General features: G+C 47.2%; 2 protein-coding genes across 6 annotated transcripts in view; one reads left to right on the forward strand and one right to left on the reverse strand.

Annotated features, from left to right (window-relative positions):
- LOC135263916 (huntingtin-interacting protein 1-like) overlaps window positions 1–17,857 on the reverse strand; it is a 54,895-nt gene extending 37,038 nt beyond the window's left edge. The window contains exon 1 of one of the 2 annotated variants that reach the window (XM_064352392.1): window positions 17,309–17,857. In XM_064352392.1, the coding sequence (XP_064208462.1) occupies window positions 17,309–17,425 (117 nt within the window). In that variant the 5' untranslated portion in view covers window positions 17,426–17,857. Of the gene's footprint in view, window positions 1–4,993; window positions 5,908–17,308 lie in introns of those variants that run through there. The other variant, XM_064352393.1, reaches the window with a different exon arrangement.
- A 2,985-nt stretch (window positions 17,858–20,842) lies between these two features.
- Window positions 20,843–25,945, forward strand: tbl2 (transducin beta like 2). 4 transcript variants are annotated; one of them, XM_064352399.1, is made up of 8 exons: window positions 20,845–20,925; window positions 21,262–21,318; window positions 22,045–22,163; window positions 22,635–22,819; window positions 23,348–23,499; window positions 23,845–23,971; window positions 24,469–24,621; window positions 25,350–25,945. In XM_064352399.1, the coding sequence occupies exons 1-8, from the start codon at window positions 20,916–20,918 to the stop codon at window positions 25,807–25,809; spliced, it is 1,263 nt and encodes a 420-aa protein (XP_064208469.1). In that variant the 5' UTR covers window positions 20,845–20,915; the 3' UTR covers window positions 25,810–25,945. The 4 variants fall into 4 exon arrangements, with proteins under 4 accessions (XP_064208468.1, XP_064208467.1, XP_064208469.1 ...); XM_064352401.1 differs by having other exon boundaries at window positions 20,901–20,925; window positions 22,048–22,163; XM_064352398.1 differs by having other exon boundaries at window positions 20,843–21,318; window positions 22,048–22,163.
- Window positions 25,946–26,876: the final 931 nt, after the last annotated feature.

Consider the following 26,876-nt stretch of genomic DNA (forward strand, 5'->3'; position numbering starts at 1 on the left):
GTACACAGCCCTGATCTCGAGCACATCGAAAACACCTTTGGGATAAATTGGAACACCGACTGCGAGCCAGGCCGTATGCCCAACATCAGTGCCCGACCTCACTAATGATTTTGTGGCAGAACGGAAGCTAATCCCTGCAGCCATTTTACAAAATCTAGTGGAAACCCTTCCCTGAAGAGTGGAGGCTGTTACAGCAGCAAGTGCCTCAATTCCCATGTCAAAAGCACATATGGTGTGATGTTCGGTTCCAAGGAATCTAAAAAATAACGAAAGCAGAACACTGCTGTCTCCTCGGACCCCAAACAGCCAATGGTATGGCTGGTTACACCAACAAGCCCACATTCACAGCTCCTACCAAAAAACAAGAAACTGCTTCACTGCGTGATGCCTTCTTGGTTTCTCAAGATACAAAACAATATCTGGATCCAGCCAAGTGTTCCTGCAGCACCATTCTCTTACACACTTCCATCACTGAATCACTGACTTGAAGTAGCCATCTGTCTTGGAATTAAACTTTAACGATAGTCACCCAGATATGATTGTACTTCAGTGCCAAAGGCACGCAATGAATCCACTACCGTTTCATTGCTTCAATATCAGGGCCATCGCACAGCCTATGACTTCACCATACACGACCCGGCGGTTTCATTCATACCGTTTCCTACACTGCAGGGAGTGGCTTAGTTCTGATGACATCACGGGAATGGAGTCCTATATCTATAAGTGATACAACTGAAAAACTCTGGTGCAATAATCCACTTATTAGTCAAGATCGTGTACCTGGTTGGAGGCCGTTGCCTTATCCGTTATGTTCAAAGCACTAGGTACAGCCCAGCAACCGAGTACTTGTCTTCCTCCTAAAAATGAAAGTAGCACACACACAACCCAAAACAATCCGCATAGCTAAAATAAGGGAGAGGAAGACGATTAGGAGTCCATTTTGAATGAGCGTTCGCTGCCGTGGCGGCCGATCTCAACGCATCACACAGAGTGGTACAGTGATAGCGCCCCACATCTCCACTACTAGCACCTCCGGGCCACAGGGATCCGAGCTTTATCTGCCTTCCCAGTCGCGTCGCCTTATCACGCCGCCAGACACGCGATGCTCGCCGCAAGAGGCGACAGCTTCCCCTTCCAGTGAGGCTCAGGATTTCAACTGTAAGCCATTTTAATTTAAGGGTTAGGAGAGGTTCTTCCTATATCACGCAGACAGAGTAAAATGCTTACTGTACGTCATATACCTGCCGTAAAGAAATGCACTTAAAGGGCATCCAAGAATGTCGGTTCGTCACCTGAACTACTAGCAACTGTGTAACGCTCTTGTTTACGAGGACTTAGCATATCAGGAAATTAAACGCAAGGCTCAGCCCTGCCTTATGCCAATTCCAGACGCATTGTACCCCTCTACCCGCCCTGCCCATTTCCTGCTGGGTGAGCCGCGTCCCCTCCCCGGCCCTCCACCCAGCGGCCCGGCTTTGCTACAGCGCCCCTCAGACTGATGCTGTAACACACGGCCTTCGCTGGCTCCCACAGAAATGCCAGAAGAACCAAAAATATGCTTCAGCTTCCTGCAGACACACACACACATACAGAGACACACAGACACACATACACACACACACACACACAGATGCAGACACACACACATACACAAATACAAAGACACACAGACGGACGCAGGCACACACACAAAGCGACATGGAAAGTTTTCCTAAAAAAGAACAGAATAAAGAATAGCGCTCTGTGTGTGTCGCAGACCGACATTATTTCACCGGACCTCGACCCCACCCGTTTTTTTTAAAGGCACCGCCCCTGCCGCATGCCTGCTTAAAGACCCTTTACTTTGGCAACTCGGTCACTTCTGACTAACATCCGCTCCTACGGGACAATCCCTCCACGCTCCGCTGGCGGGGAGACGGTGTGGGAGGATGTGAAGGACGAGAGCTGAACACGTCAGGCCGCTCTCCACCGCCGCTCCGCGCAGCTGGAGAAAGCGTCCGGTATTTCGTGGGGGACATTTTGCAGCCTCAAAAACCGGTTTCGCTTCCCGTGGTTACGAAAGACAGGCCTTTTTTTAAACGGGCTGTTATTTCGAAAAAAAGGAAATCCACCGCTAACAGTACCTCTAAATAAAAAAAATAAAAAACTGAAATTTCATATCTAATTCAAGCTCAACATGAATTTGATTGGGCAAAAAGGTGCACCAAATCAAAGCCAGAGAAAGCCATCCAGGTGGACGCATGCGAATCGAATGCACATAGAACGCAAGGGCTTTCGCAAAGGCAGGTTCCTAAAAACTTTCTCCCTCCAATCGGAAGCCCCGAGGTTGCTGCAGTCCCCCCAGAAGCACCCGCAGGCGCCTGTGACGCACCACACGCTACGCTGTTTAGAGTCGGGCATGAAAGGTCACGGTTTATGAACGTCCTCAGCGCAATAATGTTCCTCTTTAGACAGCGCCTGCGGTCAGAAGGCGATAAAAGGCCCGGGACGTTGAACCACGGGGACGGGTGCCATTACAGACCGTTAAAAAAACGGGCTCTAAATAAGCCGTCCGCGTAGGCCATCTTTGTGGCTGGATGCTCGCAGTTGAGGTTGGGGGGGGGGGGGGGCTAATTAAGATGCCTTGGATGCATCCCAGTGATTGAGCTTCCCCACCGCATCTCAAACACCCACCGGGCTTTGTGTACCAGAGGAGCTTCCTGTCCAGGATCGCTGCGCTCAGGAAGCGGGCGAGGGAGACGCCGGCACCCCAGTCAAGCCCCCCTCTGTGCTACCGAGCGCCGCTTTGAAACCCGATACGAAAGAAAGAAAAACAATTTACCCGCCTCCCCAATCACGGGAACATGCGAGAGACATGTCAGAACACGATCGAACCCCGAACCCCCCCCCTCCCCGCGGGCTTTGAAGCAAGAAGCACTTGAGAGACAAACAGTCACTCTTTATTTAGCAGCAAAGATAAATAAAAAAAATACTTCCCTTTAAAAAAAATGGCAATATTAATGACGTACACGTTTAACAGTCCCAGAACCCTTTTATCGTCTGCTTTCTCTCCATACGCCGTTCGTAAATAATTGAGGCCGCACTGCCCGGGGCCTGAGGCCTAGCCAGCGTCAGTGTGCTGTGCTTCAGCCCTAGCGAATGGGAAACTTCCACAGGCTGCCCCCCTGATAAAGCAGTCTGCCTCAGACTGCAAGTCCGGGTCCAATAACACAGGCCTTGCCGTTGAATCGACTGCAAAGCTCCACGCTCCGAAAAACACCGTCCCTTCTACTCTCTAACTTGCGCATTAGAACGGGCTGGCAGGAGGAGTGCAGTTCCAAGAGACTTATGACTTAATTGATGACACGTAAGCCTTTGTAATTACACACCGCAATGTTTTCTAGTGGTGCTAAAACTCGAGCTGCCACCAGTTCAGTTCTGAGGCCGATAAGCAATGGCTGAACATGAACTGAACATCGACATCCCCCTAAATACTGGCATGCTAAAAACCAACGACTTGAATACTGAGGAAGAGCTTCTGCCTTCTCTCTTTTTAAAGGAACTTCTATGAAAAGCAGGTGCACACAGAACTTTTTTCACCCCCAAGAACGGGAATGCAAGGAACACTGCATAGAGCCAGACAGTGACCTTGTATTAGCAGTTGGTAACCCATCATGGGAAAACACTCTGCTCCAATGGAGTGTTTTTATCATCTGCATCTCTATTGCACCTGAACCTCACCTCTCTCACAACAATCAGAACCGTGAGGCTACTGCCCAGGGCATGTCCTTGGCTGTGCCTCTCCTCTCAGAACTGTAAATACATTTATTATCTATTTTTTTGGTGTTGGTCCATGCATATTAGTCAGATACTTCATTATTCACAAGTCTGATGGGTTTTGACAGCCATGAGTAATGCTGCACTGAGAATCAATGGTGTTTTGTACAACGATGACAAATTGTTTCATGGGACACATATTACAGCAGAGACAATTAAACAATATATTCACTGATAATGTCATATGGCACAGGTTCTACACAATACTAAGTCAGGTTCGAATGCAAACATCTTAACAATATGCACATAATTAGCTATCAGAGACCAGACAGTCAACCATTTCTTGATGACAACATAGCATTGGTCAATATCCAGTGATGTTGTGAAACAATGTATTACAAATTTTCAAAAAATCTTCAAAGGACTTATTTTGATTGTTTCGGATATGAAACAAATTAATGGCGCCATAATGTTTGTGTCACCCCAAATTTGACCCCGTCATGTGACTTGTCAACGTTTATGTTCATAACATGTCACAATATATCAGCATTTCCTGAACGAAATTACAGACAGTTCTCAATGACATGTAAACATTATGCAGAAGAATGCAGCCTGTTATCATTGAAATGTTTCTCGAAAAGAAAACAGTTCTGTGCCTGTCGCGTCGCTAACGACATATTGACAATAGAAAGATATAAGGCATCCACACTGAAATGCCATATAGTCCCCAATTAATATCTTATTAGGCAAAACACGACGTTACAGGACTTAACAGTTCAAACAAATTATTGTTTTGAGGTTTATCGTCGTCTGGGAAAAAAATCACAACTTAGAATCCTACAATAAAGATAGCCTATTCCAATATTCTCAGCTGCAGTGCTGGTTGTAAAACACGAACACTATCCTTCACCGTGGCTTGTGATACGCTCTCTTATACAGTCGTGCAATTTCACCAAGCTGTATAAAATTCAGTGGAGGCACGGATTCGGCTACATATTTAGACAACCCATGCCATCACAAACATGCAGTTGTCTGTCTAAAAAAATCTCAGAAAGAACACGGCTGGGGCACGAGATATTTGTTGTCTAGCTAGCTGCGGTCCGGAAAACGGCGTCTTGCTTCACACGGTTGCATCTGCCCTCCGTGCGCGCGCACACAGGCATATGTATATACACACACACAAACAGATCTGTTGCGCCCTTGGGATAAGGATAAAAAACCATGCAGGACATCCTACCATTTTACCCAGATCCATAGTTGCCCAAATTTGCAAGAGGTGAACGGCGAAAACACTAATCTGTAATCACGCGAGCAATCCGTGGGCTCGCTATAAAAAATAAGTCCGCTAAGGGAGGGGATGGGATGCTGTGGTCTTTCAGCTCAACATGTGTCCAGAATCGCCGTCTCTTTCACTCGCTACTGGCCGCTTCCGCCGTCTTGAAGTGGAACTGAAAAGAAAACCTGTTCAACGGTAACTGCTGGAAGTCAACATTCGTTCATGAGGAAAAGAACTGTCTAGAATGGCTTTCCATCTGAGGAGAGAGAGGGATGGCTCCGCGTGCTGCCGTGGGGGTGCTTCAAAATGCGCGATTCAACAGTGGACAATTTAATCCATGGCTGTCCCCCTCTTCCAGCTTGCTTGCTCTCTTCCACGGCGATGTAGTTTAAGATAAGCCGCGAGCTTGCGTCCGAAATACACGGATTGCGAATAAAGCGGAAAGAAAATAACGCCGAGCCCAACCCGCCCCTGGCGAGTGCGCTGAACATAAATGAGTTGCAAAAGCAAAAAAAAAAGAGGATGTAAGAGAGCAGGTTAATTCGCACAGCTCTTGTTTAAAGAAGGAGGGGGGAAAAGAAGGAGAAAGGGGTCGTTACACCTCCTCCCAAGAAGGGGCTACCGGAGGGAAGCCCGGGGAATCAGCATGCGCCGGAAATCCCCGTGCAAGACCCTTTTCTGCTAGTGACCCCTGGCTCGCAAAGTCTGATTACCCCATATCGTCCTCACATCTCAATTCATACACTAACTAGTGTTAAATAATCTGTTAGAAATGCTCAAAATAACCTTACAATAAACAGTAAATAATCGACACGTAGGGTATTATTTACATTAATTATCTGTTGTTCAATAAACGTGGAAGCTGTTGAGGAATGCAACAGACACCGTATTCACGAACAGTAAGCTATTTGCCGGTGTGCAACAAGGGTGGTCGGTTAGGGAAAACTGTTGAGAAACCTCACGTGAGTAATTTCTAACTTTTGTGCGAGATTATTTCTCAGAGTTTTGACTTGTGGAGCTTTACATATAAATTGATCCAAATTCTAAAATAATGTCTGCATAAGCTTTAATCGCTAACTTAAACAAATTAACAAATAAATCCATGAGGATTGATTTAGCCTTGTCAGTGTATCATAATCATGCATTTAACAATTTCTACTCTAACCAACTTCGCGCCATCATCTTGAAGGAGTCGAAAAGGTGGATGGCGCCCTCTTTTGGACATTGTCTCACAGCTGTGAATGAATTATATCCGACTCCTCGCGGTTTAGTGTTTTGAAATACCTCAATTAGCATTCAAGCAATGCAGATTATGTCTATTTTGAAAACGAACACGTACCACAAACTGTTCCGCACAAATGAAATGTTTTCCTAAAGGATTCTGAGGAAATTACAGCAGCTTTTTAGATCGAAGAATTTGACTTTGCCCTCGGAAAAATCAATACCGTAAGCTTTTACACCACATAAATAGTTATTATCTCCTGCCTTCCACGGACGAATTATAGTCATTTCCACATCCACAGGGAAAACTTCCAAACCAATGTGTCAAAAGTACAGGGAATTCGGAGCTAGCCCTGAAAGCTCTCCCTGTGTTGTAGGAAAAAAAACCCAACCTAACGCAAATGAACATGAAAGATGAAAAGTATATTTTTCCAGTCAGTGATATATTTGCCACTTACTTCCATGTATGTTTTCTGAAAGTCACAGGAATTTTTACCAGCAAATGCTGTTCATTATAAAACAGCAGAGACTGGTGTGGCTATAGGTGATAAAAACAACATGTTCTCAGTTACACAACTCGGTCACACTGGCACGTACAATAACAGCTGTGTGCGTCCCACTGCTTGTCTGAGGCACTCCAACTCCAAAATAATACTTGAGAGCACCGTCAGAGGTCGGGAAAAGCCCACTGGATCTCTCATTTTGGAAAACAAGAACCCACTGGAATTCGAGGCGACGGCTCACACTCTTGCTGTTTATACAGGAGACAAGGAGACACAGCTGCAAGATAGCCCACACCAAACCGCTCCTGTCAGAACCAAGCGCACTGTCAAGTGCTAATCAAGCTCCAGATAAGACAACGAGAGAGCCAATGCTACTGAAGTGAAGAGCTGTTTTTTTCCGGTCTCCTGAATTGAATACTGGAGCGCAGCCTTATGGTTTCGTGGTTTCACGGTTTCTCCATGCGGTCGGATCCAGACGGTGTTGGGGGGGGGGGGGGTACTGCGTCTCTCCTCATCGAAGGGCCCGTGTTTACGGTCACACGGGCGGCAGCGTTCTGGCGTCCGCGCCTCCCGCCCCCGGCACAGCAAACATCGCGGCGGGGGGAGAGAGACGGAGGGTGAGTCACAGAGCAAACAGAGAGAGAGAGAGAGAGAGAGAGAGAGAGAGAGAGAGAGAGAGAGAGAGAGAGAGAGAGAGAGAGAGAGAGACGGAGAGAGAGAGAGAGAGGAGAGAGAGGAGAGAGGGAGAGAGAGAGAGAGAGAAAAGAGAGAGAGAGAGAGAGAGAGAGAGGAGAGAGAGAGAGAGAGAGAGAGAGAGAGAGAGAAAAAGAGAGAGAGACAGAAAGAGAGAGAGAGAGAGGCCCCGCTGGCACCGCTCCGCCGGTGAAGGAGTTAACGTCTCCGCCCCGGCCGTTATCTCAGCTGGTTCCTGACGGCGAGGCCCAGAAAAAAAAAAAAGATTCAGCAGGGGCCTCGTCCCGGGATCTGACGTTACCATGAACGTTTTGAGCAGAGCCAACCTAAAAATACTCGCGTGAAGCTCGGGAGACAATCATGAGAGAACCGTGGGGGGGCCGGGGAACCGAAATTGTCAGTTTAAAAAAAATAAATTTAAAAATAATTTGGTTCTGCATTTCCAGCAGTGCATGAGTGGATGTATAGCAGCTGTTCTGTTTTGACAGTTACATCGCAAATAGAGAAGGGAAAATCACTCTTGTGCTGATTCTCTGTCAAGGCCAGTCAAGGAAACGGTTTGCCAATCAGAAAAGCAGAACCAATCGCTCAGCAGCCAACGGCAGTAGCAGACCTGGGCAGGACTTGCATCACCTGCTCTCACCCACAGCCACCGCTTTAATTAGTGACAGAGTAACGAGAAGAGAGAAAGAGAGAGAAAGAGGGCAAGGTACTTCTGGCTGCCTAAGTTCTTTCTGTGTTATCTCACTCCCGTTATTAGGTGCATAAATGCAGGGAAAGAAAGTGAGGGAGGAGGAAGGAGCGAAAGCAAGTTTGAGAGAGGGAGAAAGTGTAAGAGAGAAAGAAAGGGAGAGGGAGAAATATATGGAGGAGAGAGAAAAACAGGACATACAGGAGAGAGGGAGAGAAAGCAGGCTGTGTGGTGCCGGAAGGGGGTGGGGGAGATTAGTGTTTGCCTGTCTGGACCTGCCCCGTTGGGCTCCGTCTGTGCCCAGGGGACATGGCCACGCCCCTCCACTGGATTCCACAGCTGCCAGGGCGCCGATTATGGCTGCGGCGCGGGGGGGGCGGAGGGGAGGCGGCGGGGTGCAGCGGCCCGGCGGAGAGGGGTGGTGCGGGCCGGGCCGGGCCGGGGGCCGGGGGCTGGATCTCACAGGCCCGGGGGCTGGATCTCACAGGCCCGGGGGCTGGATCTCACAGGCCCGGGGGCTGGATCTCACAGGCCCGGGGGCTGGATCTCACAGGCCCGGGGGCTGGATCTCACAGGCCCGGAGGCTGGATCTCACAGGCCCGGGGGCTGGATCTCACAGGCCCGGGGCTGGATCTCACAGGCCCGGGGCTGGATCTCACAGGCCGGAGGCTGGATCTCACAGGCCCGGGGCTGGATCTCACAGGCCCGGGGCTGGATCTCACAGGCCCGGAGGCTGGATCTCACTGGCCCGGAGGCTGGATCTCACAGGCCCGGGGGCTGGATCTCACAGGCCCGGGGGCTGGATCTCACAGGCCCGGGGGCTGGATCTCACAGGCCCGGGGGCTGGATCTCACAGGCCCGGAGGCTGGGAAGCAGCTGTGGGAGCCGGGGCTCCCCAGGGGGAGAGAGAGATGGACAAGGAAGGCGGGAAAAACCCAGGGACGAAAACGGGCCTTGCGTTAAAAAACAAAAAAAAAACCCCAAAAAACCCAGGCGGGCCTACACTTGCGAAGGGGCCGGTGAACGGGGAGCCGAGAGAAGGGCTGAGCAGACGGGCCCTCCCCTGTTTTACGGCAGCGCGGAGCCGCGCGCGGGATCCAGGGACGGCCGGGGGAGCTTCCCGGCGGATGCTGGCCGGCCCGCTTCCCGCCGCGAGGGCTGAGCACGCTAGTCATTAGAGCCCGTTAGCCGGGGAGGCCTCTAATCCGAGCGCGCCTCTGCAGACCGCAGGGGAACTTTTCCCCGGGCGTGTTCAGGAACAAACAGCAGGCATTAAAGACCGTAGTCGGGAACACAAAAGGGAGGGGGGTGGGGGTGGGGGGGGTTGTTTCCTGCAAAGCAAACAGATGTCAGACAATCATACAGTCGACTCCAAGTCTGTAGGAGGCAGCCCTGAAAAGTAGTGACTTCGCCTTTCACTGCAGTAGAAGACTCTGCAGACAAAACTGGGCACGTTCTGGTCAGATTGGCCTTTTCGCACCTTAACGAGGTTTCGTTCACTCTGGCGACGGCCAGACCCGGGCTGAGACTGAGGGGGAAAGAGGGCAGGCGGAGGCTGGGAAGGAATGAGGCTCTTCCTCAGTTCGGGGGAGAGGTTGTGCGAGCCTCACGGCCGCGGTTTTCTGAAGGAAACATGACGGCGCGGCGCGGTCCAGCGGATCTGATGCCGTAAACACGCTAGAGTGCGCACCCGCACAGCCGTAGCGCAGAACAGAATTTGGCTCAGAACCCGTAAGCCTGTAAGGCCCGAGAGACAGAGTGCCTAGAAAAATGTGATTGTTTACAGTCAACCGACCCAGCTAAGCCCCAGAGCCTGGTATTTTCACAGTAGGAACAAAGTTGTGAGCGATTCATGAAATGATAGCTTCTCGCCCTGGCAAAACATACTCTCTGCTGGTTCTCATGTTTATATTACCGACGTGCCAAAATAAAAATACTGGAATCTCTCCTAATGATTTTTAAGCACCGTTTCATTTTTAGGATATGGGTGGGGCGCGAGGGATTGAGTTGATGTGGGGGGCCGTTTCCTTTTTTATGAGTGACGATGGGAGGGAGAGCCGGGAGGGCTGTTGTTAAACTGTGAACATTTATACAAGTACTTTCGCCAAAAACTGAGCGTACGACACCAGAGAATGGGCGTTCACACACACACACACACACAAGTCACACCAACACAAAACCCTGCAGTTTATCACTAATCCTGGGCCAGACACTTCAAAACAAAATGTGTTCCTGCTAGCTAGAGTGGCTGTGGTCACATGAAAGCACACAGCTCTCTTGGTATCCCTAGTTTGACTTGGTTAGGTCAGATTAATGTTCACTCCGAATTGGACTGTGTTCTTGGCTATGAATAACTGTACAAAATGAGTACCGTACCTTATCGAACCCGTGTTTTGTAGTAGTTCCAATGACCTTGATATGCACTTTGGTACATCGCTTTGGATAAAAGCGTCTGCTATATAAATGTAATGTAATGGCATCATCAAGCAGAATGAAGTGGAATGTCACATATTTAACCGTCTTGCCGTAGCGTTGGGAGTAAATGAGTAAATGGGGGCTTCACAGAGGGCAGCCAATCACAGAGCGGATCCATCTGTCAGAACGCCAGTCTGTATCCACGGATCCCACCAAAACGCACTGGATTGCGCGGCGGGTACAGTAACAGAGCCCCTGCAAGAAACTGACCCGCAAATATACGGCCGACCCAGAGGATTTGTGGCGGGAAAAATTGCGGCTGGAAAGGCGCTAACCGCGGCGAAGCGAAATTGCGTTTCCGCGCACGCGTTCTAGGATTCGCGGGCAGCGCCGAAATCAGCCGTGAAACTCTGGGGTCCTGTGCTCTTTTCCTGAAGTCGTCGTACTCAGGTCTTAGAAATACACGTCTAAATTTAATCACCTGCTTTTTCTGTCGGTGAAGCCGGGGGGGGGGGGCTCACAGTCACTCACAAAGAGGACGAGCGTGATTCAGCAAGCAGCGCAAGGTTCACCGTAGCCTAACTTTACCGTAAATTTACCGAGGTACTGATAATAACCAGATATGAGTTAGCACTGATGCAACAGAGGAACGGACGGGCCTGCCCCAGCTCTCCTGCTGACCCACATTCTGCAGGGTGCGATCTCTGGAGCCTGACCCAGTGACCAGCGCAGGACAGAGAGAGTCTGTCTGTCAGCAGCCTGCTAATCCCCATCACCGCCCCAGCTGGGAGGGAGGGAGGGAGGAGGGAGGGAGGGCGGTGGTGGTGGCCTGAGCGGGAGCAACGTATCGGGGACAAAAATCAAAGGGCGCGGCTAACCGGGAGCTGGGGTTGTGGTTTGGGGGCGGGAGGGGGGACATTGTTCCCAGAACTGGGGGACAGGCCGGGGCTGGGGATCAGAGGTGGGGTGTGTGCTGCTGGGGGGGGGGGGGTTGGGGGCTCGCCGAGGCTCAGCTCGACTGACCCACTTTTCTGCGCTAACCCCTGTCAGGACCCCGTTTACACGGCTGTCCCGTACGTTGCCTGCGGTACAGGTCCACTCCCACAGAGAGTTAGGTCTACGATTCACCGCCTCCTCAGAACACCAAGCTCCCCATAACGCCCTCCGCCCAGACTCCCCACCCCATCCAACCAGAACACCAAATATAACGCCCTCCGCCCAGACTCCCCACCCCATCCAACCAGAACACCAAATATAACCCCCTCCTCCCAGACTCCCCGCCCCATCCAACCAGAACACCAAATATAACCCCCTCCGCCCAGACTCCCCACCCCATCCAACCAGAACACCAAATATAACCCCCTCCTCCCAGACTCCCCACCCCATCCAACCAGAACACCAAATATAACCCCCTCCTCCCAGACTCCCCACCCCATCCAACCAGAACACCAAATATAACCCCCTCCTCCCAGACTCCCCACCCCATCCAACCAGAACACCAAATATAACCCCCTCCGCTCAGACTCCCCACCCCATCCAACCAGAACACCAAATATAACACCCTCCGCCCAGACACCCCACCCCATCCAACCAGAACGCCAAATATAACCCCCTCCGCCCAGACTCCCCACCCCATCCAACCAGAACACCAAATATAACCCCCTCCTCCCAGACTCCCCACCCCATCCAACCAGAGCACCAAATATAACCCCCTCCGCCCAGACTCCCCACCCCATCCAACCAGAACACCAAATATAACCCCCTCCTCCCAGACTCCCCACCCCATCCAACCAGAACACTAAATATAACCCCTCCTCCCAGTCTCCCCACCCCATCCAACCAGAACACCAAATATAACCCCTCCTCCCAGACTCCCCACCCCATCCAACCAGAACACCATATATAACCCCCTCCTCCCAGTCTCCCCACCCCATCCAACCAGAACGCCAAATATAACCCCTCCTCCCAGACTCCCCACCCCATCCAACCAGAACACCAAATATAACCCCCTCCCCCAGACCCACCGATCCAACAACACCAATTAACCCCTCCTCCTTTCCACCATCAACCAGAACGCAATATAACCCCTCCTCCAGACTCTCCACCCATCAACCAGAACACGAATAACCCTCCCCAGACTCCTGCACCCCATCCAACCAGGATCATCTCGGAGCCTCCCAGATGCCCACCACCAGACAGAGAACTCAATTAACCACCTCGCTAACTCCCCACCCCCCACGGGGAAACAGAATATAACCTCGCCGAGACACCACCCATCCAACCAGAGCCAAAAATCAACACGCCAGACTACCACCATCCAGCAGAACACCAATATACCCTCCTCCCAGACTCCCCACCCCATCCAACCAGAGCACCAAATATAACCCCCTCCGCCGACTCCCACCCATCCAACCAGAACACCAAATTTTAACCCCTCCTCCCAGACTCCCCTACCATCCACCAGACCCCAAATATAACCCTCTCCCAGTTCCCCACCCCATCCAACCAGAACACCAAATATAACCCCTCCTCCCAGACTCCCCACCCCATCCAACCAGAACACCAATATAACCCCTCCTCCCAGCTCCCCACCCCATCCAACCAGAACCCAAATATAACCCCTCCTCCCAGACTCCCCACCCCATCCAACCAGAACACCAAATATAACCCCCTCCTCCCAGACTCCCCACCCCATCCAACCAGAACACCATATATAACCCCCTCCTCCCAGATCTCCCCACCCCATCCAACCAGAACGCCAAATATAACCCCTCCTCCCAGACTCCCCACCCCATCCAACCAGAACACCAAATATAACCCCCTCCTCCCAGACTCCCCACCCCATCCAACCAGAATACCAAATATAACGCCCTCCTCCCAGACTCCCCACCCCATCCAACCAGAACACCAAATATAACCCCCTCCTCCCAGACTCCCCACCCCATCCAACCAGAACACCAAATATAACCCCCTCCTCCCAGACTCCCCACCCCATCCAACCAGAACACCAAATATAACCCCCTCCTCCCAGACTCCCCACCCCATCCAACCAGAACGCCAAATATAACCCCTCCTCCCAGACTCCCCACCCCATCCAACCAGAACACCAAATATAACGCCCTCCTCCCAGACTCCCCACCCCATCCAACCAGAACACCAAATATAACCACCTCCGCCCAGACTCCCCACCCCATCCAACCAGAACGCCAAATATAACCCCCTCCTCCCAGACTCCCCACCCCATCCAACCCCAACACCGTTTCAAACTCTCTCCCTGCATCACTTCCTGAAACACTGGAGTCAGCAGAACACTTGAGCCTCCAAACAACAATAATTACACATACCCCTCAACACACACACACACACCAAACACACACACACAAATACGCACACACCCAGCACACAAACACGCGCACACACACACCCAACACACACACCTCACTCCCTGCCTCTTCACTGTGAGACCAGACTGCACTTTCCACCTCCCATCAATGCACAGCTCCCATCACAGGTTTTTTTACCCCCATGCCTCCCTGTCACGGAACTCCACACTCACTCACAGACACACAGGGTCTGCACATCCATTTACCTCCCAGTTCGCTTTCTCGCCGATACATAATTCACAATGCTCGTGCACCGCACGTCTCATAGCGGATGACGGGAGCACAGGTGTGGCCTACATCTCCGCCAACAGAGCACAGTTACCATCCTCCGCACTCGTCTGGATATGAAAATGGAGGGCTGGAAAGATCAGAGCACACACAATGGCCGACCGTTGCTTCCAACCAGCCCCCCCAAAAAAAAATGACATCTCTTTCAACAACCGTTTCATTGTCCCGCCTGACATGACAGCCCAAGGTTTTCAACACTTCCTTTGTGCTAAGTGCACAAGGGCACCAGTGAACCCCGTGCCCCGTTCCTTAATTCTTTTATAAAATTAGGGTTTTGTCATGCGCTACGTGTGACTCTACTGCGCGCATACAGGCCTCATTTCATTCCCTGATTGTTTCTACAAAAACAAAAAAAAAACAACAAAAAAACAGGAGCAGATAAATATGTGCATTCAGCATAAACACGCAGGGCTCCATTCCCTTTAAGTGCACAGAGATTATGATTATGAAGGTAGGAGAACCGCACAGAATGCTCCAGGGCTTTGTAATGTTTACTGTAATACTGGCTCGGCAAATAGCCTTAGCGGTAAATATGAAGCTTTCAAATCAGACTGAAGCTGAGATCAATTCAAAAGATGTCAGTTGGCGGAAAGCTTCGTGCTGCCAGTCTTCCTCAGATTTGTTGGTGCGACCAATGGTAAGAGTTGAAGGGGATCCTCCATGACCTTGGACCCACCCCTCAGTAGGTCATTTGTTTTCATCCTAAATTTTGATCATCCAAGCGCAACTCCAGAAATATCCCAAACCTGCATCATCCTTTGTGGAATTTGGGACGCATACAAACGGACACGCCCGTTCCCGCTTGTACCCGTCATAATTCGCACCACACCCCCCATGACCACCAGAAGGGAGTCAGACCAAATTGAGGGGGATTAACACTGTGCAGACTCAGTACTGATTCACTGGGTTATGACCAGGTGTAGGGCACAAGATGAGTCGCCCACTTAGCAGTTTCAAGATCAGTGAACCTGGACAGAAACGCCACAGTGAGCACGCCCGTGAGCATGATCAGCCTTACAACGTCCCCACGGCAACCAGAACGGTCACCTTATGCCCTGCCACTGGACTAGGGAGACAGTAAAGCTGCTGTTTATTTAGTACTCAAGATAACCTTATGCTACTACATACTCTACAATATGCATGCTACACATTTATGCAGCAGGATGGTGCATTTACTGGTGCAACTGAGGTTTAGCACGTTGGTCAAGCTTATGGTAGAGTAGTACATTGGTTCATGAACTGAGTTTATAGCAAGTCGGAGGTTACAAATGCCGCTGTTGTGCTTAAGGTTTCACTCTGTCAAATTTTGATAAAATTGCCAATGAAGCCATCATAGCACTTGTTGAGGCATCTACCTTAGAACTTAAAGCTATTAACCAAGTGGTGATCATTACAAGATTAATGATGACACCTAGGTACTGATGCTAATCTGTCCAGTTATCATTTGGGGACTACAGAACAAGTAACTGTAAAGTAACCTTTTAAACACACCAATAGATAGTTATATTCTTTCTCTGGATCTGATCTTGCACTTTTGAGAATCAGGCTACAATGAGTAATCGCACACCAAGTCCTTTACGGGTGTGAAAGCAAAAAATGTTGTTCATTGCTTCCTTTGCCACACAATCTACACTCTACCCAATGATAACGCAAAGACACTGTGGTGAATCATAATAATGGAAAATGATAATCAGCACTACTGATACGATCTGCCAGCCAGCATCGGTTTTTATCAGAACAACACCATTCACGGGTCTAGAGTGCTCCCATTTTAGCATTTTGCATTTGCTCCTGAAAACTGACGTGTTCTAACTGGAAAAACTTATTCAGGAGCACATCTGCTAATTGGCATGCATTAGTGTGCCCCTATATTTTTTCAATTTAGGGGCACGTGCTCCTTGGAAAATACATTTTCGTACAGTCCCTGTCATTAAAGGCGAACCTTCCTGTACAATTTACACCAGTCACAGAGAACCCCTGAACAGGTACCCCAGAACCTGGCTCAACAGAACCCACAGAGCAATTACGACTGACAGACAGAAACAGAGATGACATGTTATCTAAGCTCCACTAACAGCTGCGCACGCCACGGGATAGACCTGTGATAGTCCCCGTTCATCACCAACAGAAACACTCAATGGAAATTAAATATAGGGATCACAATCCTTAATCATCTACCCGAGATCATGGGCTACACCGCGCGTCGGAATTAACAACTAGAGCGTTACAAGGAACAGGACGTGCAAATCTGACACTTCAGCTTCGAGTACAAATGCAAAAATCCTGAAGAGGGACCAGTCTGAACTTGACGATCTCACACAGGATTGTGACATACAGGACGCTAGCCTATAGACCTTGGCAGACGAGACAGCTGCTCATACCCTATACCAATAACAATTTAGCAAAGCAACTTTGTATGACAGCTTTATTGGCTATGTTTAGAGTATACCAATAGCATACTTCATGAAGTATAGAAAATGAAACATTCAGTTCGGGAAGCAAAACCTTAAAATAATAAAATATTAGCTGATGTCCAGGACCTAAGTTCACTCAGCGTGAAAAACAGCAAAATGAAAGGCTAAATATCCACCTTATAGTCTCGGCACTGAAAACGCTGAATCATTTGGTCTGAAAGTGCACTCTCTTAAATTCGTGTTTCTATCGAACATAGCCAATTTGGGTTATAATGTAACGTTTTTTCCCCAAAAAAGTGGTCCAGCATTGCGTTCGGGGAAAACGTGCATGCGCACTTGTAGGCTATCTTGCATACCGTTGCATGCATGCATGCATAGCTGTAATCTAGAAAGTAGTGCAGGGCAGAGTCATAACATCCTCCAATATCAACAATCCCCGTTCCGTTAGAAGAATAAAAATAGTCGACGCCACTGCGACTTACAAAACAGGCTACTTTATTTGGTAGGCTGATACAGGATTATAAAAAGCAGAAACTAACCCACGTCTTTCCCAAACTGTATTTCTTTGCTCTACACTAAACCACCCCCTAAATCCCAGTGCCCCTTTTCCACCACGTTACAACTTCTACCGTTTTTGGTAATTACATAGGAGAAACTCCACGGCTTACCTGGTTACGCTCGAAGTTTTCCTTCTCAACCTCCAAACTGTTGGCACCAGTCCGACGGATCAATCCTTTGGGAATGGGGTTCGGGACCTGCTGTATGGAGCTCTTTACTCGATCCATTGTTAGCTACCGTAGCTAGCTAGCTATTTTAAAAAAGCAACGTCACACTCATTAAACTAACAATAGGATGTCCGCCCTAGCACCAAGATGAGAACATGTACCCTTTTTCGAACGCGACAAGAATATTATAAAAAACCAAAACCCAACTTATTAACGGATTTGTATTTCTGTCCACCGCCCTAGGACTCCTGTTAGCGACAGATCCACAATCCCGATATGGCAGATGCCAGACTCCTCCTTCCCACGCTGTTTACGACTGGCTCTAACTTTAGAAATACCCGCCCATCAATATTATGTCGCGGTTTCTGTTTGGCTGCTATAAAACCAATGCGATTTTGACCAACCTTCTGGGTTTGGCTATTTCTTTGCTCGTCCACAACCCGCCCTGTCTTTTCGCACAAATCTGAATGGTAACGGAGCGATTTGTAGACATTCACAGTAGGCTAGTGGAATAACTCTTTCGGTTTTTTTGCTCTGTATCGCACGTGTTTCTGGAGACGGATTCAGTGACGTTTGTGACATTTTAAATTAAAACCCTGTGTACACTATAGAGCGTATCTATGGGGTACACAGGACCGTTATCTTTTTGCCTTGTTGCACAATGCATCCGCTGGAAAACTGTCAAATCACTGCGCCCAAATGTTGCTCATGCGCTGTAAGTTAGGCCACTGCTTCAAAAAATGTAAACACAGCTATCACGTTGTTTAAATTCTGTACATTTAATCAAAGTTTTAACTGATACAGAGACAAATGCTATCGTTGAAGATTGTGAGGAATAGACTAGGGTTGAAATGCACTTAAAGCAGAAGCCTATATAGTTTTTTATTGTTGATCTACTTCAGGATTACTCATACTCGCTAACAGTTTTGTGAATAGCTATAGTCTTATTTTAACATTGGTGGGGGAAATGCAATATTTATTAGAACATCAAATATCTATAGGCTATCAGATCACCACTTATGATTTCATTTAAATTAGTCTACATATAAAAATGGGACATCGAGGTGAAGTTTTTGTCTGTGATCTGCACTGTACACTAGCCGACTCCCTCTTGCAATCCATTCAAGTTTAAAGTACAAGGATAAGCAATCCAATCGATCCCATGACCAAATTACCAAACAGCCCATTGCATTACACGATCAGAAACAAGGATGAGAAAAAATAACAACAATGAACAGTTTCCTAAATGTGACAACAGCCGATTTAAGGCTGCTTGCAGAAGTCCCAATCTCTAGTTACCGAAAGAAGCAGTCTTATTTTAAGAAATACACACTGCACAATTAAGGACCACCGCAGTTTAGCGACATACCCTTTCACAACACGTGACTGCTTGCTACCCTGTAACTATGTTTTGCTATCGATATCCATTTTTTCTATCTAATTTTGATACACGTATGTAGGCCTACGCTAGCCTACAAACGTTTTTTTTTTTGTTTTGTTTTTTTTTGCTTCGCACATCTAACGCAAGTTAGATCATCTAAATTACATGACCTCAATGGCGTTTTAGATTCCAGTACTTTTGAGCTGAGTGATAAACAGCAGCAGGATTTGAACACACAGGCCAGGGAAACGCATTCCATCTCGTATGGTCCCAAGTCTGAGAGCGCAACGCGTGCAGGGAAACGTGAAGTATAAACGCTTAGGTTACAGTAGATGGCGCCAGGCACCGTTGTAAAAAATATAACCTGGCGATAAATCCACCGTAGAATTCAACCTCGAGCGTCACTTGGGACGGCCTATGCTTGGGAGTCGGAAGCAGAACGCCACAAGCGAACACCCTCTTCCATGGTTAATATCAAAAGAAATAGATGCATGTATTTTGCAATTTAAAAAAAATCACATATCCTGGTGTTTATCCCTCAGACAAAACAAAGTATATAGGAAAAACACAGGTTGGCATTTTTACATAACTCTTGGCACACTTGATCTCTGTGATTGCTGTTCTGCTATTGATGGCCCAAGTTGGTATCTTGAGTTGGTATGTGAGAATTTGCCAGAATGGATCTTTTCCGTATGCACTAGCTTTATTTACAATTTTCAGTGGCAACATCAATAATTGTTTAAATATTGAAAATGTCGTTAGTCTATGTCTGGGCTGCAATAATACCAGTTTCCATGCTTATATGGGGTGATGGGGGGTGATATAGGGTATATCTACATACAGTAATGTTAAAAGGAAGAATTTGATTTAACTGTTGCATAATTTTAAATAAAAACTAAGAACACAGTCCAAAACTATCCACTTTTTCCCACTTGATGAATGCTCTGGTTGCATAGGTATTGTTTGGGATCATTGTCTTGCTGCAGGATGAAGCATCAGCTGATGAGGTTGGAAGATTTCTTTGTGCACAGCCAGACAAAATCTATCTGTACATTTCCGAATTCATCCTCCTCTGTCACAGCATCAATAAAAATGATCGAGTCTGTTCCAGAATCAGCCATACATGCCCAAGTTTTGACTACATCCTCCATAATTCACTAAATGGGGGGGGCAGGGGGCATGCTTTGGATCATGGGCTGTTCCTTACTTTATCCACGCTTTCAGTTTTATATTTTGTTTTGGTAAAGGTTTATTTTGGTTTCATCTGTCCATAAAACCTTGTTCCAGAACTCTTTTCTGTATCTGTATTTCTGGGGGAATCTGGCCTTTTAATTCTTGTTACTGATGGGAGGTTTGCATCGTGCAGTGTAGCCTAAATACATTTTCTCTCAAAGTCTTCTGTATATGGTGGCTTATGATATGTTCATCCTTGTCCTCAGGAGAATGTAGGTGATGCTGTTGTTTTAGGGTTCATCTTCACAGGTCTTAAGATTTGTCTGTCATCAACAGCAGTTGGCTTCCTTGGCTGACCTGACTGGTGGTTATTTCTGAGACTTTCCAAACTGCTGTACTTGATATATCAAGTTTCTGTGCTATGCTTCTTAATGAATTCTTGATGTGTGTGCCTCTGACTGTAAATGTAATCTCCACAGGAGAAAACAAAGGCTAATGACAAGGTACTCACTGCTCTTTTATTTGTGAATAATCTATGCAAAAGGAAACACGTGAGCAGCAGTTAACACCTGTCAGTCATCCATTAATTTTCTTTTACATTGAACACAAAAATAGCAGTCAAGGCATGGAAAATTAAGGTATCCTTATCAAGGAACTCCAACAGAGCTGCTTCTGTGAATTTGTAACTGTTGAACGATATGAAGTGCATTTAAAAATGGCAAGCATGAAATATAATATAAACATGCCTGTATGCAAATACTTTTTTTTTTTTTGCTTTTGAGATGTCGCTTTCAGTGATCGAAAAGCTATTGAGACTGACATTTGTTACATATACTAGGCTATATGACCTTACGTTGCTCCCTAACAGCCGTTCATTGATTCCACCGCTGTACAAAACGGTTTTCGGCATGTTGCAAACAGTAACGTATCCATTTACGTTATAGAAACGCAAGCTGGTTCTGCTAAGTTAGCTAGCTTGCTAACCAATTTTGGTAGATGTATTTAGGTAGGTGGATCAAAGCGACTTTAATTGTGTTGCTCAATTAAAAAGTTGTTTTAAATAAGAAACGTATCAGACGTAAACACTGATACACTTGCAGCTAAAACAGCTTTAGGGTACGAGCACCAAAATAATTTTACGTGTTAGCTATCCACTTGCTGTGCGAATCAAGTGAAATACAACTCTGTGCCAGTTAGCTTGCTGTACAAGTGGCTAAACTTATCGCGCTCGTTCTACTGAAATTAAGGTAACGTGGCAGAAGTTAGCTAAAGATGGAGTTTGCTGCACTATTCGCAATTTCATTATTGATAGGAGCCTTGATTCTGCTCGTTGCCGTCGCAGTGGGCAAGCCGAAAGGGGAAACAAGTCAGAAAAATGAAGAGAAAGAAGACACTACTGGTAAGAATAAGTCTAACCCTCAGTGGAGTATTTTAAAATTATTTTGGGGATAACTAGGCAGTTCCATAATTGTGTCACCGGTCCTTAGTTATTTCTGTTCAGTCGTTTGTATAACGACTCATCTCGCAAATTATGTATTCCAAGCCAGATCAGCAATTTTTAGAAGCTCTATTTTAACTGGAATAAGGTAGCAACACGCTAGACCACTTTAGTACCTTCGTCTTGATAGCTTGCAGTAGTATCAGGCTAATGGTAGCAAGCCAACCGCTGACGAATGTGGCTGACGTGCATGTCGTTGAGTAGTGGGCATTTCAATGGGCATTTTCAGAGGAAGAACTTCTCCTATGTCATAGATATCACTGATGAACAGTTCGCGTCTACTTACCAGAAATTTCAGTTGCACTTAATTTGTATGCTGAAATTAAAACGCCACAAAAGCCCCAACACTGAGAGGTAACTTAACAGTGAACAACACGGACTCCACTGTGAACAAAACAGACTGACTCAGTTTTCTTTTAATATAAATAATAGTTACTGTTAACAAAATACCTGCATATCATTTACAAAACAAACCATTTGAAACTATTTTGGTTAAAACTAGGTGACAGCCAAATCTATCTCGGGGGAAACTAGAATATGATTAATTAATTGATTAACTGTCCACATTGATTGAACCAAATGTGTCAAATGTCCCCAATTTACTGTTTTCCCATTTCTGTCCTGCAGTAGAAGAGGACGGAAATAAGGCACCTCCTTCAAAGAAACAGAAGCAGCCACAGCGTATTCGCAAAGAGAAGACGCAGCAACACACGTTTACCCACCCCCTCCTTGCGTCATCCCTGAAGGTAAGACTATGTGCCTTCAACCCGGTTATCTGCTTTAAGAATGACTTCAGTCACTGCATATTGATTTTTGCAGTGCTGTCTCAGCTGGACCTAGTTACAGTATACAATTTGTTGTGGTGAATGATCTTTGGACTTAACAGGTTAATACCTTGAGGGTGAGACTGCATGTTTATCAGTTTTCATTTGTCCGCAGTCCACTACTCAAAAATGTTTTAACACTTTAAAAAGGGACTCATTTCTAAATGCCTACTTAATTGCTTTAGTGGCTTTTGCTATTACTTTTGTGACTCCAGCCCTGACATTTCAGTAAATGGTGCTCCAAACAAACCCTCACACACAAAATTGCAACATAGTTATGCAAGGAATATTCTCACAATTAGGGCCAACAAGCAGATAAAGATTAGATGAAAAACCTGCCAGATCAGTCTCTTGCGGTTTTCCGAGATGGTTCCCTGTGATATTCCCGCCCAGAGTCACAGCGGCAATGTCACTTGCCTGGACTTCAGCAGCAACGGGAAGTATCTGGCCTCCTGCGCGGACGACCGCACGGTCCGGATCTGGAGCACCAAGGACTTCCTGGAGCGTGACCACCGCTGCTTGCGCGCCAACGTGGAGCTGGACCACGCTACGTTCGTCCGCTTCAGCCCCGACTCGCGGTACTGCCGTTATACCTCACGTTTGTATCGCGCGTGTCGTTCTAATTCCCCGCTTGTCCTGGAGTCGCTTTTCTCTCTGACTTTAGTTCAGACCAGATACTTTAACCTGGTTAATTTCACATAAAGGTTTTACAGCACGGCCGGCTCCATGAACAGTAATCATTGTGTTTTTAAGCTGACCCCATAAAAATGTTCTTCATTACCGTTTATAAGTAACAAACTCCTATTCTGCATGGTTGGGGGGTTCAGGCCCAGATATCTGTAAAGCTGCTTTGTGACCGTGCCCTTTGTAAAAAGCACTATAAAAATAAAACCGAATCGAATGATGTAAACCCACCTGCGGACCGTGGGTATCTCATAAAAGGCTTGTTGGAAAGTTAAATGTCACCATTAAAACATTATCTAGTGCAAGGTGTCCAGCAATAATGCAGTCCACTGTGCCCATTATAAATTGGCTAATGTGTTTAGCAAGTTTTAATACCCTTCAGGTCTGCTAGCGTATCTTTGAAAATGCTTTCTGTGCTATAGAGCCTTCATCACCTGGCTGGCCAATGCAGAGACCATTCGAGTTTTCAAGATGACCAAGAAAGAAGATGGTTCCTTTATCTTCAAAGCTGCACCTGAAGACTTCCCTGTGAGGCATAAAGGAATTGTCATCAACATTGGCATTGCAGAAACGGGTAAGCAGACTGGACATATGAATCACATGGGCATTACTGTAAGCCCTCCGGTGTAGTCAGGGCTTTATTGTGCTCCCATTTTAGGAGCATTTGCTCCTGAACATCAATGTGTGCTAACTGGAAAAATAATTTAGGAGCACATGTAATTGTGATGCATTAGTGTGCTCCTAAATTTTTCAAGTAAGGAGCACATGTTGGCCTAGAGCTCTGATATTACATTTGGCTAACTTCAGTCTCAATTAGATAATTACTTACTAGAAAATAAAATAATAAAAAATTTGGCCAGAAATGGCGATTTTAAAAAAGTTTGTAAAAATGGGCCGCTCTTTTCATGATGTATTACAGGCAAGTTCATCATGACTGCGTCCAATGACACCACCATTCTGATCTGGGACCTGAAGGGGGAGGTGCTGGCCTCCATAAATACCAACCAGATGACCAACTCCTACGCAGCGATCTCTCCCTGCGGAAGGTCTGTTATTTCCCCCTGACTAACCAACACTTTGCCGAAATGCAGATGCGGGGGTTGACAGGTGGCTCATCCTGTTAAGGCACTGTTACCTGCCCAAATCTGGCCTGTGGCCTGTGCACGATTTGTGGTAGTCTAACTCAGAGAAGGTTGGGTTTCAGTTGGCCAGGATGACAGCATCTCATTGTGAACCAGCGCCCCCTGCTGTTTGATTGGGGCCCACAACCCATCTGTGGTGCTGCAGAGAAACTGAAATGAAGAAGCAGCAGCTAATGCCACGTGCTTTGGAGATTAGCGCATGCTTGTCTGCACTCTTGTGTCAATAATGGAGGTTTCAGCACTGAGCGCTGATTGTTAATTTCAGTTACGTATTTTAAATTAGGAGAAACAGAAGAGGGAGCATAACGTATGAAACGCGATTGTCTAATGTCTATAGCGTATTTAAAAATAAGTGAAAATTGGTAGCTGTCCGTGATGGTTGCATTTTTTCTTCGGATCAGGTTTGTAGCGTCCTGCGGCTTCACTCCGGACGTGAAGGTGTGGGAGGTGTGTTTTGGAAAGAGCGGTGAGTTTAAGGAGGTGGTCCGTGCCTTTGACCTGAAAGGACATTCGGCTGGCGTCCACTCTTTCGCCTTCTCCAATGACTCCCGCAGGTAAGACAAACTCAGCATGGTGGTCTTTTATTTTTGAGTGCATTAGCCTGCAAGATAACTTCATGATTTGTCCATGTGTGCAGCAAACTGACAGAGCAGGGGCCTCCCTCCTGTGGCTAAGTGGAGATGGTCCTGCAGCAGTAGTTGCTTTCAGCTGTGTAATGATGGAGAAGATTTATAAACAAATGATGCACCAACAGTCTATTGTTCTGCTTTAAACAGATGGGAACATAACTGATGTCCATGGCGACTGTTGTTTTGTGACATTCTCAGAATCATTTTGATATGGCAGTAGGCCATTAGACTGAGAAATTACGACTTTTGTGTTTAAAATCTTTCAGTTTTAGGCTGCTGAGTGGCTCATTTAGTTAAGGCACCATGCTGTGGTGCATGGATGAGCCCCACGATCTCTGATAAATTCTGGACCGTGCCAGTGCTGACTGTGGCCGGATGGCGATTGGTTGATTGCGTTGCCCAGAGTATGGGACGGTTCAGTCACTTAGGGGTCTGCATGTCATTGTAATCAAGCGAACCCCTGCCGCTCAATAAGGCACCCGTGGACTGCATATTAAAGCCACATGTGATCTTCAGTTTACTTGTATTGCCCCAACTTTGTAAGAAGTGAGAAACAAGGTACGATATAAATGTGTAGCTGTACCCACCGGGGTTACCTGCACAGGTGACACACTGGCTCCAGCTTGTTAAAACTCCCTCTGTGACCCCTTCAGAATGGCAACGGTTTCCAAAGACGGGACGTGGAAGCTGTGGGACACGGACGTGGAGTACAAGAAGCAGCAGGACCCCTACCTGCTGCGCACGGCGCCCTGCCAGGCGACGGAGGGCAGCCGCATCGCCCTGTCGCCGGACGCGCGGGTGGCGGCCGTCTCCAGCGGCTGCGGCGTGGCCATGTTCAGCACGGCCACCGGCGCCCTGGAGGAGGACATCCCCGCGGTGCACGGCGAGGAGATCACGGACCTCCGCTTCGACGTCAACAGCCGCTTCCTGGCGTGCAGTGGCGACCGCGCCATCCGCGTCTTCCACAACGTGCCGGGCTACCGCGCCGCCATCCAGGACATGCAGGCCATGCTGAAGAAGGCCTCCAACGAGGGCATGCGCCAGAGGCTACAGCAGCAGATCCAGGACGCGCAGAGCGCATTGGACAGTATCTACACCGCATCCAAAAACTGAGTCCCTCTGTCGGTGTGTGTGTGTGTGTCTCACTGCCTGTACTCAAGGAACTGTCTTAACACCCTCCGTTTGAAATAAATGGTATATGGTTGCTGGTTTTAAAAAAAAAAGAATAAATCATGATGTCTTTATAATAGTATTGCATTGCTCTGTTTTTTCCACTTTCTTTTAAAACATGTTTGAATGCATGCATCTCCCAGTAATGCAACTGATGTCCAGATTTCATGATACCTTCCTACTTATAATTATTATTTTTCTCTTAATTTACCTTGATGTTCCCATTATTAAAGGTGCTAACCTAGACAGTTGATGCGTATCCAGGTTGCTAATTAGTTGACCTTGTAACATGCGGTCTTCAACCTATACTTTGTGAACATTTGAACAGAGCATGATAACTATGATATGATCCATATTTTTTTGATGTACCTGTAATTAACAAGCAAATACAAGCTGCTTTATATTTTAGCACACCTGACGGTACTGAAATAAAATAAATACTTGTGTAAAGGTCAGATCAGGAGCATACACCCTAAATTACATCTTGTATGTACTAAGTGATTTGTGTGCCCTAATTTAAAAGGACCATGTGAATTTGTTGTGGTATAAAATGGGTGGCTTGCATAAGTATGTGCAGAACAGATGCAAGAAGAGCTCAATATTCCCTGCTCGCTCATGGGCATCTGTTCAGCCCAGGTACTGTGCAGAACAGCGGATTCACTCGCTGATCATCGCATTACATTATCTGGCTGGAATGATTGTAGAAACCAATGCATTGATTGATACATTCATAAGAAATTGGTCCAAATATCTGCACAATACATGGGTTAATCTGATGGCACGGAGCATTGTAAGAAGTAAGCAAAGATGACAAGGCAGAATTTTGTTCAAAATTAATTGTCCAGGGGAGCAAGCCTAATTCTCGATGTGTTCAATGATAAAAAAGGAACGTATTTCGAATATATATCTGTATGGCATAGAATGACATGACAACACGACACGTTACATAACAGTTAAAAAACAGATCCATATAATGACGTACATTATGAAATTTTAATTGGTAATTTGAC

Source organism: Anguilla rostrata, chromosome 9 (genome assembly GCF_018555375.3).
Source record: "Anguilla rostrata isolate EN2019 chromosome 9, ASM1855537v3, whole genome shotgun sequence".
In the NCBI taxonomy this organism is placed as follows: Eukaryota; Metazoa; Chordata; class Actinopteri; order Anguilliformes; family Anguillidae; genus Anguilla; species Anguilla rostrata.